Source organism: Salvelinus fontinalis, chromosome 41, assembly GCF_029448725.1.
Source record: "Salvelinus fontinalis isolate EN_2023a chromosome 41, ASM2944872v1, whole genome shotgun sequence".
In the NCBI taxonomy this organism is placed as follows: Eukaryota; Metazoa; Chordata; class Actinopteri; order Salmoniformes; family Salmonidae; genus Salvelinus; species Salvelinus fontinalis.
Window position 1 is genome coordinate 5,389,880 of NC_074705.1, and position 19,409 is coordinate 5,409,288.

Below are 19,409 nucleotides of genomic sequence, written 5' to 3' on the forward strand. Positions count from 1 at the left end.
GAACCAAATTATTATAATAAAAACAAATTATATAAAAATCCAACTATGTTATACTCAGTGGTGGAAAAAGTACCCAATTGTCATACTTGAGTAAAAGTAAAAGTTACCTTAATATTTAATGACTCAAGTAAAAGTTAAAGTCAACCAGCAAAATACTACTTCAGTAAAAGTGTTAAAGTATTTGGGTTTAAATATTCTTAAGTATCAAAAGTAAATGTAAATTACTCAAATATACACTTAAGTTTCAAAAGCTAAGTATAAATAATTTAAAATGCCTTAAATTAAACAAACCAGACGGCACCATTTTCTTGTTTATTTATGGATAGCCAGGTGCACACTCCAACAGTTAGACATCATTTACAAACGAAGCATGTGTGTTTAATGAGTTCGCCAGATCAGAGGCAGTAGGGATGACCAGGGATGTTCTCTTGATAACTGCGTGAACTGGACACTTTTCCTGTCCTGTAACAGGTACTTTTGGGTGTCAGGGAAAATGTATGGAGTAAAAATAACATTACTTTCTTTAGGAATGTAGTGGAGTCAAAAATATAAATAGTAAAGTACAGATACCCCCAAAAATGACTTAAGTAGAACTTTAAAGTATTTTTTACTAACTGATTTTACACCACTGGATATACTAAAAGTTAACATCACTTTCAATGAAAAAAAAAAAAAATCACATAACTAAAACACTTTGTTTCACTTGTGTAATGCAACTAGTGTCTTCTACCCACTGGGTCAGTGGACTTCCCCCTTTTGCTATGACATTCAGGCACAGTCAGTCACTACACATCTCCTAGGAAGAGGAAAGCCCACAACCCCTAACACCAGATTAACAATGGAGACCAACAACCACCAGGAGGAGAATCGGGGAACTTCCTGCTGACACAATTACCAGAACAGCACTTCATGTGAGAAGCATGTAGTAAAAACTCTGAACCCCTATGACACACACATACTACTCTAATAGTTTTAAAATGTCTCACTCATAAAATGTTCACCTTATTCCCATAACACAGAGTCATCATTTCCCACATTGTAATTTTTTCAAATGTAGATTGACTGAAATGTAATGTTCATCAAGTCTAGGCCTATTTATACTGAACAAAAATATAACACGTAAAGTGTTGGTCCCATGTTTGATGAGCTGAAATAAAGGATCCCAGAAGTTTCCACTACGCACAAAAAGCTTATTTCTCTCCAATTTTGTGCACAAATTTGTTTACATCCCTGTTAGTGAACATTTCTCCTTTGCCAAGATAATTCATCCACCTGACAGGTGTGGCATATCAATAAACTGATTAAACAGCATGATCATTACACAGGTGCACCTTGTGCTGGGGACAATAAAAGGCTACTAAAATGTGCAGTTGTGTCACACAACACAATGTCACATGTCTCAAGTTGGGGGAGTGTGTAATTGACATGCTGATTGCAGGAATGTCCATCAGAACTGAATTGAATGTTGTTTTCCCTACCATAAGCCGCCTCCAGCGCCGTTTTGAGAATTTGGCAGTTCATCCAACCGGCCTCACAACCGCAGACCACATGTAACCACTCCAGCCCAGGACCTCCACATCCAGTGTCTTCACCTGAGGGATCGTTTGAGACCAGCCACCCGGATAGCTGATGAAACTGAGGAGTATTTCTGTCTGTAATAAAGCCCTTATGTGGGAAAAAAAACTAATTCTGATTGGCATGGGCCTGGCTCCCAAGTGGGTGGGTTTATGCCCACCCATGGCTGCATCCCTTCCCATAGATTGGGGCCTAATACATTTATTTAAATTGACTGATTCCCTTATATGAACTGTAACACAGTAAAATCGTTTAAATTGTTGCATGTTGAGTTTATTTTTGTTCAGTATAGTTTCTGGGGGTGCAGCATAAGCAGTCAATTTGTGTGGAACTATCTGTATTTGTAGTAGCCTGTTGATGCCTTTGATGTGGTGGCCTCTAAATTGGACTTTAGTTTGGCACAGCGCCTGTGAACAAAAATAATGTTACGTCACCGAACTATAGCTAAATAGATTTCCCATCTGTTTGTTTTTTGCTATGACGTCATTCGGGTTCAGCCTACTGTGAGCCACAACAAAATACAACAACCAACAGTTCCTTCTTCCTTGTCATTTAATTTACAGTACATGTCACATTGTAATTGGCCGGGAACGGCCGGGAACAACTGGGGAACCGAGACTACTCTATAGGCTCCACCGCATCAACAATAAGGGCTTTCCAAAAACATTCTTGCACTGTCGTTGAATATGACTCACGTCACGTGCAACTAACGAAGCAATATATTATATGGTACAACGTGAGAAACCATGAGCTTATGTCAACATTCAGCTGAGAATGAATACTTTTCTCATTCTCTTATGCTTGCTCTCTGAAGGTAAATTGTTTTCCATGGCTTCTGACTATTGGTTGATTCTGCTCATATATGATAATATAGGTTAGGTTAGCAACATTTACCAAGTTTGACAAGTATTTAATTATTTTGTATGTAGGCTAAACTGTATTAATTTACCTGTAAACTTGCCTTCTTCCATTTGTAGCGGTCTCTGCCAACGTCGTAGCTAGAGGAGACTCCAGGGTTGACTTCAATGCCGACGCATCATATACCTGCACCCATGCAGACCTGACAGGTGTGCTGCAAGTCACCTGGCAGAGGCTGTTCAAAGACGACTCGGTGGAGAATCTGGCCACCTACAGCAAGCGGTTTGGCGCTCAAATCATAGACCCGCACCGAGGCAAGGTGGTTTTCACGGAGGCATCTCTCAACTCGACGTCTATTACCGTGAAGAATGTAACATGGGCGGACGAAGCCTGCTATATTTGTTCCTTCAATGTTTACCCGAGTGGATCAAGACGCAAGCAGACGTGTCTTACCGTTCAAGGTATTTAATGCACTGAATAATAACAGTTTTAGGGCTTCCCTCTATTGTTCTCTATTCAGTTGAAGTTATATTTTAATGTAAGTGATATTGTAACTCAAAATAATAATCGTAAATCAGCACAGGTACAAGCACACCTGGTCAACTAATTATCCAGCCCTTGATTAGACCTAGTTGAATCGGGTGTGCTGGTATAGAAGTGAAAGTCACTGGGGGTATCCTTGGAGATTATATTTTTTGGGAAACACTCTTATCGAACATTCATAAAGACTTCATAAGTAATACCTTCAATACATTCGGAAAGTATTCAGACCCCTTGACTTTTTGCACATTTTGTTACTTTACAGCCTAAAATAGATTTTTGGCTTTCTCATTATGGGGTATTGTGTGTAGATGAGGAATTTGTATTTATTTAATCCATTTTAGAATAAGTCTGTAACGTAACTAAATGTAGAAAAGGGGAAGCGGTCTGAATACTTTCCGAATGTACTGTAGATGCTTCACTAATACAGTTTTAAGCTAAACCACCAATACAGGTAATATAAAGGTCCTTACATCTGGTGCTTTGCCAAATATAGAATAATACTTTATTCACCTTTTACTGCAGGACATTTGCCAAGGAGTGATATATCTGAATAATACAGTATGGCCGTGTAAAGGGTTTATTATGGGTTTTATTAGGGGAGTAGAAACACTATGCTTTAGAACACCAGCTAACTGCAACTATAAATCACCATATTGGCATTGTTACATCACTGGCAGGATTTAAAAAAATGTCTGAATGACCATGAACTCTGCATGCATTAATAAGGGACATTTGCTGGTGTCAAACCGTATATGAAAATATGATACATATTTTGAAAACAGTTCTTAATTGATCTGCCTGGTAAAATAAATAAAATCAATATGATCTAATATTCCCTGTTTCATCTATTCAAAGGTGTATCTGAAGTGAGAGCCACAATGCAAAAAGTCCCCAGCACTGAACCTGACTCAGACATGGAAGTTGTGGTCAGCTGCTCTGCCACAGGTAAACCAGCACCTTGGATCCAATGGAACATTTCTGCAGCAGCACTCATAAAGACACCTAACAACTGGACTGTCATTAACAAAGACCAAACTGTCACAGCCAATAGCAACATCACCCTCCAACTGTTGCCAGGCTCAGGGGGATACGTGGACTGTATCATAAACAATGGGATGAGGACACAGAGACACGAGCGGGTCCTGCTTCCTATTCTCCCTGGAGAGAGGGAGGTTGAAGAGGGTACGTGATGTTGATGTATTATATACTTCTAAACCAGACTCTTTTAGCGTGTCAGAATGGTGAAACCTGAAAACAACATTGAGAAAACATCATCCCTAGCTCTATAAACAGCATGCCAAATTCATGATATTAATAATAAACATTTACATTTGGATACATGAATTTGGCGTTCTATTTAACAGGCTACATCATCCCCAGGGGCATGTTGTGATAGCCTTGTGACCAGAGTCATCGTGCAATAGCGCGACATTCTGTTTCCTGAAAACAGAAGGCAGCGATTTCAGGCTGGTTCCAAGAGGCTAATGTTGTGATGCTATTAGTGCTGTTAGTAATGTTATCTCACCAGTTGGGTTTAATGTTGACTACCATGGTAAAGCATCACGAGTCACTCCCTTTTAAAATCACACTGTAGTCAAGTGTTGTGTTGAGTTCTGGGTAGTTTCCAGCCCCTCAGTGAAGCTACGTGATGGATGATATGATTGGATAGATTGGACAGAACATGATGTCAACATGTTATTCAAACTGAATGCATTAAAAAGGAAGGGTGTAAAATTCCTCGTCTTTCTCTTTGGAGGAAATGCTGTCTCCAAACACATGCTCACTGGAATTTCATGTTTCACCTTCCAGATGACAAGAGGACATTCCCGTGGGCAGTTGCCATTCCAGTGTTCCTAATCATTTCCCTTTTAGTCATCTTTGGTTGTGTCGAGCTTCAAAAGAAAAAAGGTGAGTCCGCACAAGATTATCTGTAATATCTAATATCTTTATTTTAATCGTCTTAGTAAGACAAATGGAATGAATTGAGTCATCAACTCTATATATGGTTCTGGCTTTTATCAGACAAACTGTGAGCAACGCATGCCTTGGAGCTCAGGAATGTTTATGGATAACGTCCTTTCAGATTCACTGTAGTACAGTATAGTAACCTTCACATTCTATCTGGCAGGTTGCAGGCAAGCAGCGTTGGCAACCACAGCAGACGAGCAGGACCCTGTTAGGAGCATTGTGTAAACATCTGTCTGTTGTTGCTGACCGTGCTTATATGCACTGTAGCTGACCGCTGTTTTTGTTGAGGACTGGAGCACCTGTTGTTACTGAGCCTGGATGTTGAACCTTGTTGAGTCATTCTTACACAGTCAGAAATAAGCTAATTAACACATGCATTATACAAGCCATGATATGGTTAATGCTGTTTAGAGGTACTGAAATGGCACTTTTAGGTTAGAGAGATTGATGACCTCTTGTAGGTGAGTGTTGTGATATGAGGTAGGTTACCTGTTGCCTGGCTACCCAAACTCCTTGCTCCGGCCAAACGCCACGCCCAAGGACGTTAGTTTCTTCTTCGCAGTGAGTCTAGATTTGAGTACCTCCCCAACATTTCACCGAATGCCAACACATTCGGGGCCATCTGATTTGTCCAGTAACGATGGGTTGAGTCAGAGCTAGAACACACGTGGGTAAAACAGTGGTTTGAAAATTCATCATTGGCTGTTACTCTGATTGGTTAGAGACAATCCAATCGCTGAAGACATTGTTCTGTACAACACCCATCATGCCCCTCGTCACCACAAACAACTTCAATAATAATCCTCACCATATCCAGACTAAAGTATGTAGTGAAGGACAAAGCAGCGGAAGAATTTAGTTTGAGTCGTCAGGCTAGGTTACCTCATCTATTAGGACAGCACCACCTACTGTTTGAATGTACTTTATGATAACATACACCAAGTAGAATAGATTTATCTATTTATTTTCTGTTCTAAATAACCTAGTAATTTGTTTCAACCCATTTCAATATGATTGACCTTGTTGCACTTTTGTTCAAGTTAAGTTTACAGTGTATTGTTATAAATCTATGGAACTACAGATAGTTTTGTTTTTCTTCATGTTATGTCAGTGTAATGTGTGAATGTATTTGAGGCCTTAGAATGTAATGGTGATAATGTTTGCTCTTTAATTGTTTGATATATCCTCATGTTTGAGTTCCTATTTATTTAGATTTTGTATGTTGCTTGTTGTGTTCGATTCCAATTTCCACTTGATTTGACACTGTTTATAAATCAGGCTATTATTCTCGCTTGATCTGTAAAATGTTTTTGAATATTAAACATTCTTTATATGGATTGTGTTACCACCTGTTTGATATAAAACTACGCTGTATTTAAAAAAAAAAACTGCCCATTGTCACCTTGTTCACAGAAACATCACAATTTACAATCAGGGGAAGGTTCTTATAGCTCTGTTTACAGTAATATCGCCATTTACAATCAGGGTGTAGGTTGTTATAGCTCCTCCTTGTTTACAGTAATATCACCATATCAGGGGTAGGTTGTTATAGCTCTGCGCCAGGCTCACTTGGCTATGTGTGTGTAATATTTCAGCTCCTTTCTGTTTTATTACCTGAGAAGAGTTCCTTTAACCTTCTCAACTAAAACTGGTAAAACAATGGTTCTGACATTGGCTTACACACTCTGGAAGAAAAACATAAAAAATATATAAATAAAATCTCATCACCTGAGTTTACTTTTAGCCTGGTGTATGGGGAGGGGTCATATGTGATTCAACCTCATGTTGGTTGGACACAGAGGAGAATTCAAATTCCCTTTTTATAAGAGAACTCACATTTTCACCAGGTCTTCTGCACACGACAACTACCTGTTTATTATACTAATAGTCTAGTCATTTCTAAAAGGTGAGGTAATCCTAAAGGTGAAATAATTAGTTTTATGCATGATATACTGCATTTGTCAGAATTGTTTTCTGAATGTACACAATATTGCTGATACTATTGCTTTTCTTTATGAAATGTAGTGCTTTTTACAGCAGTTCAAACCTGTATTTCACTACATTCATGATTTTATTTATATAGGTATAGGCTATATATATTTATAGTCCACGTGTCAAACTCATTCCACGGAGGGCCGAGTGTCTGCGGGATTTCACTCCACCCTCGCACTAGATTTTATGAATTAAGGTCACTAATTAGTAAGGAACTCGCCTCACCTGGTTGTCTGTCTTAATTGAAAGTAAAAACCAAAAACCTGCAGACACTCAGCCCTCCATGTAATGAGTTTGACACCCCTGCTATAGGCTAAATTAAAGTTAAATGATGAATGTAATGTAGTGAAATGCATGTATAGAGTATTGAAAGGCACTGTATAAACTGTACAGTGTAGTGAAAGTCACTGTATAAACTGTACAGTGTAGCGAGTCATTGTATAAACTGTAGCGTAGCGAGTCACTGTACAAACTGTACAGTGTAGTGAAAGTCACTGCATAAACGATACAGCGTAGTGAAATTCACTGCAAAACTGTATCGTGAAGTGAGTCATTGTATAAACTGTACAGTGAAGTGAGGCATTGTATAAACTGTATAGTGAATTGAGAGTCATTGTATAAACTGTAGAGTGTAGTAAAAGTCACTGTCTAAAAAACTATGATTTAATCAGTGAACAAAGAGGATTGATCTGTAGCCACAGTTCCTTATATTCACTGATGTCAACACATTCTGTAGTTGATGTTACTTTAATAATTCAACACATGAACCCATACTGCTGTCAGTTACTAACCCATACTGCTGTCAGTTACTAACCCATACTGCAGTCAGTTACTAACCCATACTGCAGTCAGTTACTAACCCATACTGCAGTCAGTTACTAACCCATACTGCAGTCAGTTACTAACCCATACTGCAGTCAGTTACTAACTCATACCGCTGTCAGTTACTAACCCATACCGCTGTCAGTTACTAACCCATACTGCTGTCAGTTACTAACCCATACTGCTGTCAGTTACTAACCCATACTGCTGTCAGTTACTAACCCATACTGCAGTCAGTTGCTAACCCATACTGCAGTCAGTTACTAACCCATACTGCAGTCAGTTACTAACCCATACTCCAGTCAGTTACTAACCCATACTGCTGTCAGTTACTAACCCATACTGCAGTCAGTTACTAACCCATACTGCTGTCAGTTACTAACCCATACTGCAGTCAGTTACTAACCCATACTGCAGTCAGTTACTAACCCATACTGCAGTCAGTTACTAACCCATACTGCATTCAGTTACTAACCCATACTGCAGTCAGTTACTAACCCATACCGCAGTCAGTTACTAACCCATACCGCAGTCAGTTACTAACCCATACCGCAGTCAGTTACTAACCCATAATGCTGTCAGTTATTAACCATACTGCAGTCAGTTACTAACCCATACTGCAGTCAGTTACTAACCCATACTGCTGTCAGTTACTAACTCATACTGCTGTCAGTTACTTACCCATACTGCAGTCAGTTACTTACCCATACTGCAGTCAGTTACTAACCCATACTGCAGTCAGTTACTAACCCATACTGCAGTCAGTTACTAACCCATACTGCAGTCAGTTGCTAACCCATACTGCAGTCAGTTACTAACCCATACTGCTGTCAGTTACTTACCCATACTGCAGTCAGTTACTTACCCATACTGCAGTCAGTTACTAACCCATACTGCAGTCAGTTACTAACCCATACTGCTGTCAGTTACTTACCCATACTGCAGTCAGTTACTTACCCATACTGCAGTCAGTTACTAACCCATACTGCAGTCAGTTACTAACCCATACTGCAGTCAGTTACTATCCCATACCGCAGTCAGTTACTAACCCATACTGCAGTCAGTTACTAACCCATACTGCAGTCAGTTACTAACCCATACTGCATTCAGTTACTAACCCATACTGCAGTCAGTTACTAACCCATACCGCAGTCAGTTACTAACCCATACTGCTGTCTGTTACTAACCCATACTGCAGTCAGTTACTAACCCATACTGCAGTCAGTTACTAACCCATAGCCCTTTCATTCATAACTTCCTCCTACTGTACCGAGACTAGATTATAGACTAGTTCTCTACTCCCCCTTTTGAGTACTACATCACAATACTATACTCTATACTGCAGGAATCTCCAACCCTGTTCCTGGAGAGCTACCGTGCTATACGTTTTCAATCCAACTCTAATCTAGCACACATGATTTTAATAATTATCTGGTTGTGAGTTGATTTATGTTGTTAGATACAATTGCGTACAACCACGTACGACTGGTCCAATACTTAAAGAGTACTTCCGTCGTGAGGTTAGCTCCTCCGTGGATAACATAGCTATGAAATAGACTTCTTCATACCTATCGCCACTACAATAGTGGAAGACACAGTGACTTGTAGTAAAACCACTACAGATTCCCTCGACACCAATTCTGACTGACCTCCAGGCATTGACCTGAAAATTACCTGACTACGTCAGACTCATTCTGAACAAGTTGTAATCTGCCAGGATACTTGGTTTTCTTCCCTTGACATGCGCGCTTGTGTAAGCATAAACGCACATGCACAACGGAACATCCAATTAGGATTTTTGCTAGGATCACTTAAGGGTTCGAGCAAAATACCAGCCTTAGTAAAGTTGAACATTTACTTTGAGGCCTTTGACTCGGCTACAGTACTCATCAGTTTTCTTCCCAGAAGTCCATAGGTCATCCCTGTAGACTACCCAAAACTAGTGCCTTACAGCTGTAGACTTATTATATAGTTATCAACTTAGGATAGTGCCTAAGCAACACACCAAGTAGGAAAACCCTAGATATGGCATAAGAGACAATGCCATGATAGTCATTTTGCCAGGACATTGGACGTATATAGAATACAGTCCAATTAGATGATTTTTGTGTGAGAACTATATTTTGTATATCTTTTGTTTATGCTTTCATTCCTTTTCGGTTGAGTTCCTTTGACACTTAGGAAGAGATAGAGCCATAAACAAAGTCCCCATACAACCATCACTTAGTGCCACAACGCCGCTCATTGGGGAGTGAACCTGCTCCTCCGCCTGCCCTGCTAGAAGCTGGGTCTGCGGTTTGTGGGGCCATTTAAAGCCCAGAGGAGAATAAACGAGGTGTGTTATAGGTTACAGCTCCCCCTTATTACCGTATTAACCCCTCGTTTCATGTGTCTCTCCTCAGGACGGTGGTAGCTGGTCCGCTTCAAGGAGCTGAGGTGCGGAAGGTCCCTCAGCCCCCCCTGGACATCGAGGGGGCCCCGGCGTACACAGCGCGATCCATACTGGATTCCAGGCGTCGGGTGAGGGGCCTGCAGTACCTCGTGGATTGGGAAGGGTACGGTCTGGAGGAGGGATGCTGGGTGCCGGTGGAGGACGTATTGGATTAATCTCTGCTGAGTGAGTTTCACCGCCTCCATCCGGATCGCCCTGTGCCTCGTCCTCCGGGTCGTCCTCGAGGCCGGCGTCGGCGCACTGCGGGAGCCGCGCGTCGGGGGGGGGGGGGGGGGGGGGGTTTACTGTCACGACTTCCACTGAAGGTGGCTCCTCTCCCTGTTCGGGCGGTGCTCGGCGGTCGTCGTCGCCGGCCTACTAGCTGCCACCGATCCATTTTTCCTTTTCGTTTGTGTCTGTCTGTATTGTTTCACCTGTGTCCTATTAGTTGATTTCGGGGGGTTTATTTACCTCCGCTGCCTGCTAGTCTTTGTGCGGGAATGTTTGCTGTGGTATCTTTGTTAGGGGTGCGTGTCTGCACCACGGGGTTTTCTTCTTACATGCAGTTTGTACCGTTTGGTATGTGTTTAGGAGTAGAGGTTTCTCCTCCGTGTGTAACGTTTATTTCCCTGTGGGTGGCGACCTCGTTTGGGAGTATTCTCCCCCATGTTGTTGCTGAGCTGGGACGTCTTAAATAAACGATTGTGCCACTGGGACTTCCTTGTTCTCCTGCTCCGGATTCCTGCACCTCCCTCCTTTAAGGAGGCTCTTAACAGCCCTGGCTTGAGAGGATGGAAGTTCAACATGTAGCTAGATGTAGTATGCTAATGTTAACTAGCTGGCCTGGTGTATTATTGTCCATGAAAGGAAGTTAGTCTAGCGAGCAAGTATTTTAGCCAGGTAGCCTAGTACAACAAAAACTAAAAGAGTGTACTGTATGACAGAGTGATAGACCGTTTCGGCAACATGAAAGAGGAGGATGTTATTGGCGTTTCTCTACAAGTAGGGTGAGTCAACTTGTTTTTTCTACTTGCACACGCACGCACGCACGCACGCACGCACGCACGCACGCACGCACGCACGCACGCACGCACGCACACACACACACACACACACACACAGAGAAATCAGTACCATGGACAGCCACATATTTAGCTTACATTGATTGGACTAAATCGTTTTGGGTATCTTTCAGTTATCATTGTGTTAGACTAAGAATAGGTGATTGTATGTTGAAATATTGAAGTTGAAATGGTGCTGGAATAGTGGAGGCAGCTCCTGTTTTCTTTGTGACTTGCTGTAACTCTCCAAGGTTCTAAATCAATAGTTGTTTAGTAGTCTGAAATGTCAGCAACATTAACTTGCTTGACAATGCTGTAGGTCACATAACTGTTTGTTACATGCAATATGTTTTGTAGACTTCACTGGACAGATGTTGCTCTCCGGTTTTATAATTAAACAAAGGTGTGGTAGAATTTATTCTGCCACCGCGTCTTCTTATTATCTCGGCCTTTAGGCCTATATATCATGGTGTCAAGGCATATGAACTAACAGGTTACAGGGCAAACAATGGAATTATCACAACACAGGTTGTAATATGGCTTTTATCTGATATTGGCTTCCCTGGTGATTTTACCATTGCACCCCTACTGGTGCACACACATTCTGGGCTCTATTTTATAAGTATGAAAGGTTTATAAATGAGGCTCCTGGACTCTATTGCCCTGCTGCAGATGTATTAATAAGGCATTGGTATATAAAAAGGAAATAATTGAATGATTATAATAACTAGTTTTATCATAAACATAGCACTGGGTAGGTTCATTTCCTGTTATTAACCTGGAGGACCAGATCTAACACTCTATTCCACATCAAGTAACTCATACAAGCAGTAACATTAGATCTGCCAAGGCAGCAGCTAATGGGGATCCATAATGAATACAAATAACCATCACTTACATACACTTGATATAGACCACCCTCATTCTTGGGGTGCTGTCAGAATCTATCATTGTTTCTAGCACAGGAATTGGACCTCTTGACATGTGTATTTCCTGTTACACAGTATATGATGGTTGCACTACATAGCCCCTAGACACAGCCCAAGAGATGTGTTGTCATTGTGAAAGTCCCACTTAGAAGATAGAATACATTTACACAGCACCACTTCCTCCTCTCAGACAGCACAAGATCATGTAACTGGGTCAAACCTGTCAAATGACAATCACTTTAGTTTGACTTTTATTCTGCTGTCGGTCTGAGCAGAAAATGTTGGACTAACGTTTGTTTTCTGCAGTTGGTCATTATGTGTGGAATACGAACATTCAGGCTTTCTCTGCTTCGGCTGGTGTGGGGTGTGTGCACAGCATTTGAAGGTAAGATTTGTCCTTTTCTCAAACACACAGCACGCATGTACAGTTTGTACAACACTGAAAAAGGACAGAGGTCCTGTCCATTTGTTAAATTTTAATGGCATTAGCATTACCTCGTATAACAACAGGAGTTCCACTCAGCACAATCTGAACTGCATTCATGGAAACAGAAACTGTGTCAAAATGTTATATATATATATATACACACACACACACACACACACACACACACACACACACACACACACACACACACACACACACACACACACACACACACACACACACACACACACACACACACACACACACACACACACACACACATACACATACACATACACATACACATACACATACACATACACATACACATACACATACATACATACATACATACATACATACATACATACATACATACATACATACATACCTTTGTTCTATGCAACAAACGGTGCATTGCAATTGTAATGCTATTCAATGCAAAACAAATATTTTAGATGAAACAATACACTAACAAACCATTTTCCTTCATGTTTACAGAGATTCAAGTGAAAACATTGGAAACAGGAGCAGATTTGGGCACTCTTGCTTGTCCAAACCAAACCATTCATACCATGATGTTTGTAATATGTAAGTTAGATAGAGTGATAAGTGGTGGGAAAGAGTGTCAAGTGTCTCTTCGGTTTGACCAAAATGGTACAGACAGCACTTGTGAACCCAGAGTCACACTGCAGACAGAGAGTGACAGAGTGTTTCTACACATCAGCAACATACAACCATCTGATGAAGGGAACTACACCTGTGAGTGTGTATATAATCGAGGAACACATTGTTTGCATCTCAATATTTCTGTCAATGGTAAGTGTTTGGTTTGCGTGTCACATTTAGCTTGTACTGTGAATGTTTGGTCTCATTTAGTCATCTCTACCATCTCAGTCCAAGTGAACTGGATTGTAAAAAAATAGTGTTCAAATTGAGCATCTGTCAACAATGTAAATGACCAGAGTGGAGGAAGAGAAACAAGTCATATAGGATCAAAATGACTTTTTCTCTTTTCTTTTTCAGGATCCCATGTCTCAAACAACCTTTCTTTCCAACGTCCTTTCAATGTCATGATAATAACAGCCTTTGCAGGATTTGTAGCAATCGTGGTCCTTGTTGGAATAATCAGGAGGAAATGTAATCTCAAGTAAGAGATTCTTATTAGCTTGTTAGATGAAAAGTTGATGGGTATTTGACATATTTGGTATTTTAATTAATCAATTAATTTGTTATAGAGGTACTGTAATAATATACTGTAAGTTCAATCTCAAATAGCAATCTGATCTATAATTCACATGGAGAACTATGGGACTCAGAAATATGCGGTAGACTATACAGTAGGTCCAAGATATGTTTGTGCTCTATTGCCAACTAAATGTCAATGGCGTGACTGTGAGTGACAAAGAGCTGGCAAGAGAGCATGAACAGATCTAACTGAGGTCATATGAAATACATGAGGGTATGAAATAGGCTACTTGACCTACATTCGAGTCTGACTCGATAAGGTTATATTGTAAGTCACCAATAACTGAACCATTGAGGGTTCTCACTTCCTGCCTTGTCAAAAACTTGTATCGGAACAAAACATGCATTCAGCCGCGCACAAACATTTTGTTCCAGAAAGCATCTGCTGTGTAAAACCATGTTATGTTACGTTCATTCACTGGTCTTCTCTTCTTTTACACAGCAGGAGAACACAGCAGAAAGCGGTGTACACCTTTAAAGAGGTGATGCAACAACACTGTCTTGTCTGTCAGGGATGTAATATTTTGATGTTACCTGTAGTCAATACTGTCAGGGCTGGAGTCGTAAGACTGTCAGGGATGTTATTGCTTGATGTTACCTGTAGTCGGAAGGCATCTGCAGACTATGCTCTTTCACATTTTCAATTGAATTTGACAACATTCAAAATATTTCCACAAACCCATATTACATTTTACAGTGTAATATGTTGACATATTGTTAATGTATTTGTAGGAGGAGCAACAGGACATTGAGCTCTACTGCACGCTCACAAGGAGAGACAGTGAGCTCTACTCAACTCTCCAGCTGCCACATTGTAACCCCTGACACCGTTGACCAATGACAACAGGGAGTTAGACAACTTTTTCTATCACTAGGGGTTAAATAGTATTTCACCAGTCCTGGATATACAACTGTACAATATATCCATTTACTGCATATCTTGATTACTGTAATGCCCCTATTTTTACAGCTGATACACTGACTTTATATAGTTCCATTGATTGGTTACTGACACCTGGCTGAATAGGTCCTTTACTGTAGATAGTCTTCTGTTGCTGTAAATATCAGCACTTAATGTATGAATGCTGCACATTATGTTACTAGAACCAATGTTCTTGTGGACAGATGATGTGACTCCTTAAATTATATTACGTATAACCAATGTTCCTGTGGACAGATGTGATCAAGTGCATTTCCACCTGGTGTCAGTGTATTGGATTGGTAAAATATATTCCCTGCAGCAGTAGATGTACAGTCATCACAACATGCTTCATGACAATGTATTTTTCTTGCTTTCAATGTTCCATCTCCATGTATCATGTAGGCCTCATTAATTACATGTTTAAGTGAAGAGATGTAACGACAAAACTAAACCATTCATGAAAACTTCATTTCCAAACAGATCCATGAACTCTATAGTAATATGTATAATGTATTGGCTGTATGTATCTAACCCAGCATGTACACTCTAGAGGAAAACTCACTATTATCCACATCAGTCTTATATGATATAAGAACCCTTCAGCCTTGTGGTGGTGCAGAATCTATCATTGTTTGTGTCTAAAGGAGGAAGTGGACCTGTTGAGGTGTCTGTTGTTAATATGTTGGCCTCTTCGTTGTGTTCTGCAAAGACCAAGATGCACTAGCAGAGGTCCAAGTGTTTCTGTGAAACAGTAAGACAGCTAGAAGCTAGAAAACAGAACCACTTCCTCCTCTCAGCCCTCAAGGTTCATTATAACTAGTCAACCCAAGTTTGACTTTGTTTCTCTATTGAACAACTAACGTTGGATAGACGTTGAGTTCTGTACTCAGTCGGAGCAGACAACATTGAGGATGTAATGTTTGGTTCTGCAGTTGGCCAGTATGTTTGTATTCAGGCTACTTCTGCTTCTGGTGCAGTTAGTCAATAAGAAATCAATTTTACTTTATCTAAATCCCATGAAATAGTACACTCAATCTGTTTCCCTTCATGTTGGCAGTGACTGAAATAAAGACATCCGTCTCCCTAATAATTTGTTGTAATATATAAGATTGAGTGATATGTGGGGGGGAATGACTGTCAAGTGTAAAAAGAAATTGAAATGGCGCACGCCATGCATAAGCATGTTTACCATTATAAATCAAACCTGTCCTGAAACTGTACACATGTGAAAGAGCATTAAAACCTGTAAGTGGTGCGTAACTGTCAGCAGGGAAGTCAGGCACAGGAGAGCAGAAATGGGTAACAGCCGGAGCATTTTAATGATGCAAAAACAAACGTTACACAGAACAGCAAAATACGGGTGGAAACAACCCGTCGCCAACCAGTCAGAAATGCACCAAACACTTTCAACAAATAATTCCACACACAGACATGGGGGGAACAGAGGGTTATATACACGTCAAATAATGAGGGAATATAAACCTGGTGTGTGGGAAAAGAAGACAAAACAAATAGAAAATGAAAAGTGGATTGGCGATGGCTAGAAAACCGGTGACGTCGACCGCTGAACGCCGCCCGAAGAAGGAGGGGAACCGACTTCGGTGGAAGTCGTGACAAAACTCCACCTGAAAACGCTCATCATTCAGCTGTGAATGGTCCTGGTGCACAAAAACACATTTTTAAAAAAGTGTCAAGGGAAGACAGTGTGGATTTGGCTTCAGACCAATCACATCACAAGCCAAACGTCTTTATTGACAGAAAAAAAACGAATTGTTGCGGTTTAACTTAATTCTCTGTACTGGCCAATGATTATAACAGCGATTCTGATCCAACCATAAATTAATATATTGTGGCCCTGGCTTGAGAGGATGGAAGTTCAACATGTAGCTAGATGAAGTAGGTTAATGTGAACTAGTTGGCCAGGCATATTATTGTCCATGAAAAGGAAGTTAGTCTAGTGAGCAAGTATTTTAGCCAGGTAGCCTAGGACAACAAAAATAAAAGCATGTACTGTATGACAGAGTGATAGGCAACATGAAAGAGGAGGATGGCATTGGTGTTTCTCTACAAGTAGAGTGAGTCAACTTGTTTTTTCTACTTGCACGCACGCACACACAGAAATCACTACCATGGACAGCCACATATTTAGCTTACATTGACCGGACTAAATAGTTTTGGGTATCTTTTAGTTATCACTTCATTAGACTAAGCATAGGTGATTAGATGTTGAAATGTTGAAGTTGAAACGGTGCTGGAATAGTGGAGGCAGCTCCTGTTTTCTTTGCGACTCGCAGTAACTCTGTAGTATATTTTGATTTGTTTAACAGTTTTTTGGTAACTACATGATTCCATGTGTTATTTCATAGCTTTGATGTCTTCACTATTATTCTACAACTTAGAAAAAAGTAAAAACAAAGAAAATCCCTCAAATGAGTAGGGGTGTCCAAACTTTTGACTGGTACTGTGCATGTGTGTGTGTAGTACCAGAGGGAACCATATAATCACTATGGCTCCCTCTGGTTTTAGTGTTGCTGAACAGTACAGACAGGCCATGAGTGTCTGTCGCCTCCACAGCAACATGCATTATTAAATCAGTCATTTTAATTCCTGTTTTTTTTAAAGAAACAAAAAGGAAAATAAAATTGCAGTTCCACTAGGTGTCGCTGTGCTGCATTTGAATAAGGACTCTCACAGCTCTATGAACGGATAGTGATGCAACATTTCTGAAGTAAAAATTCCAGAAAAGTGTCCTGTCTGATGACATATACGAATGCTTTATATTTGTGTAAGAGCCTTGCATCACCTGATTGTACTGAATTCTCTCCATACTTTAGATTTTTTACCGTTGTGTTTGTAACATACCTTATATTTCTATATTCTGTGCTGTAGACTACATCAATTGTTAAGAAATATGTGTTTCAGAAAATGTTAACGTCTTTGTCTTTTCACTGTGTCTGTTTTTATGTAATCATCCTCTGGTTGAGTGAGACAGTAATTTAAGACCACAACTGCTAACCAGAATATTAAAACAGGTTCTTCCCAAGATATAATGAAAATGTTTGGTTCAGATGTTCGGATTAGAACACACCCTTTGACTCAATTTCCCATCAGGGTTTTTTATCAAAACTACATATGTACACAATTTGTCCCTACAGTGTTGTGACACTATACACACTGCAGTACAGAAGCCCTGGAGAAGTTTCTCCCGTCTGGCATGGGATTTGCACCGGCAACCTTCTGGTTACTGGTCCGCCTCTCTAAACTAGGCTACTTTCAGTTTTACCAGATAACTCTTAGTACACATTCCAATACCCTTTATACAATCACAGGATCTCAAAGTGTACAGTGATTTCTGATAATGAGTGTCTACTATAAGTATCATTTTGACTGCTCTCCTTTCCTGGAATTGGATTCAGTTACTACCGAGGCCACTGAGTGGCCCAGAGTATTGTAATACCCTCCAGTAGTGGATCCTCTTTCATTTTATTCCTTTCTACAGTAACCATGACTCAGACCTTCTCTTAGGCCACTCCCGAGACACCCTCGGTGATCAGCCATTATTGATGGCAACCCTGGAGTGGGCTCAGGGATTCGAACCAGCAACCTTTCAGTTATTGGCCCAACGCTCTTAACCACTAGGCTACCTGCCACCCTTAAGGCTAGACTTAAGACTTAAGTAAGTAAGTTTAGACTTAAGGCTAGCTAGACTGTAAATGGTAAAATTACAGAATGATGGGATTATACTTTAATAGACATGCAGTTTATGATGTAATAAAATGTACCATTAGAATTAACCAAATTATGATAATAAAATGAACTATATTATACTCAGTGGTGGCCCCAATTGTCATACTTAACAATACCATAATAAAAAATTACTACAGTGAAAGTCAACCAGTAAAATACTACTTGAGTAAAAGTCTGAAAGTATTTGAATTTAAACATAATGAAGTGGGGCAGCAGGTAGCCTAGTGGTTAGAACGTTGGGCCAGTAACCGAAAGGTTGCTAGATCGAATCCCCGAGCTGACAAAGTAAAAATCTGTCGTTCTGCCCCTGAACAAGGCAGTTAACCCACTGTTCCCCAGTAGGCTGTCATTGTAAATAAGAATTTGTTCTTAACTGACTTGCCTAGTTAAACAAAGGTAAAAACAATAATAATTAAGTATCAAAAGTAAATGTAATTTCTAAAATATACTTAAGTAGCTAAAATAAAAGTATAAATAATTTCTAATTCCTTATATTAAGCAAACCAGACAACATTTACAAACAAAAGATGTGTGTTTAGTGAGTCCGTCCGATATTCTCGAGAATTTGACCATTTTCCATTTGTCCTGCTAAACATTCAAAATATAACGAGTACCTTTGGGTATCAGGGACAATGTATGGGAGTAAAAAGTACCTTATTTTATTTAGGAATGTAGTGGAGTAAAAGTTGTCAAAAAAATAAATAGCAAAGTAAAGTACAGGTACACCCAAAAACTACTTAAGAAGTACATGATAGTATTTTTACTTTTACACCACTGGTTACACTAACGTGATGTTAACATCACCTTCAATTAATGAAGTCAAATATGTATCTAAAGAGCTTTCAGTTTCACTTGTGTAATGCAACTAGTGTCTTCTACCCACTGG

The 19,409-nt window shown here is 40.0% G+C and overlaps 3 protein-coding genes across 3 annotated transcripts in view; 2 read left to right on the forward strand and 1 right to left on the reverse strand.

Moving 5' to 3' along the window:
* The window catches only part of LOC129840313 (poliovirus receptor homolog), a 197,486-nt gene that overhangs the window by 151,001 nt on the left and 27,076 nt on the right, over positions 1-19,409 (reverse strand). The window lies entirely within an intron of this gene.
* Positions 2,150-6,364, forward strand: LOC129840449 (OX-2 membrane glycoprotein-like). The gene is made up of 5 exons (XM_055908351.1): positions 2,150-2,389; positions 2,553-2,894; positions 3,832-4,158; positions 4,786-4,884; positions 5,105-6,364. Exons 1-5 carry the CDS (start codon positions 2,350-2,352, stop codon positions 5,167-5,169), a joined length of 873 nt encoding a protein of 290 aa, XP_055764326.1. The 5' UTR covers positions 2,150-2,349; the 3' UTR covers positions 5,170-6,364.
* Positions 12,248-15,660, forward strand: LOC129840450 (uncharacterized). Its single transcript, XM_055908352.1, has 5 exons — positions 12,248-12,564; positions 13,108-13,425; positions 13,633-13,756; positions 14,297-14,336; positions 14,587-15,660. Exons 1-5 carry the CDS (start codon positions 12,495-12,497, stop codon positions 14,677-14,679), a joined length of 645 nt encoding a protein of 214 aa, XP_055764327.1. The 5' UTR covers positions 12,248-12,494; the 3' UTR covers positions 14,680-15,660.

Excerpts from the sequence above, each read along its gene's own strand:
- LOC129840449 (XM_055908351.1), top strand. The coding sequence starts at position 2,350 with ATGAATACTTTTCTCATTCTCTTATGCTTGCTCTCTGAAG. Across the intron at positions 2,390-2,552 it reads CTTATGCTTGCTCTCTGAAG|CGGTCTCTGCCAACGTCGTA; the intron begins GTAAATTGTTTT and ends TTCCATTTGTAG. Across the intron at positions 4,885-5,104 it reads CGAGCTTCAAAAGAAAAAAG|GTTGCAGGCAAGCAGCGTTG; the intron begins GTGAGTCCGCAC and ends TCTATCTGGCAG.
- LOC129840450 (XM_055908352.1), top strand. The coding sequence starts at position 12,495 with ATGTGTGGAATACGAACATTCAGGCTTTCTCTGCTTCGGCTGGTGTGG. Across the intron at positions 13,426-13,632 it reads TCTCAATATTTCTGTCAATG|GATCCCATGTCTCAAACAAC; the intron begins GTAAGTGTTTGG and ends TTTCTTTTTCAG. Across the intron at positions 13,757-14,296 it reads AGGAGGAAATGTAATCTCAA|CAGGAGAACACAGCAGAAAG; the intron begins GTAAGAGATTCT and ends TCTTTTACACAG.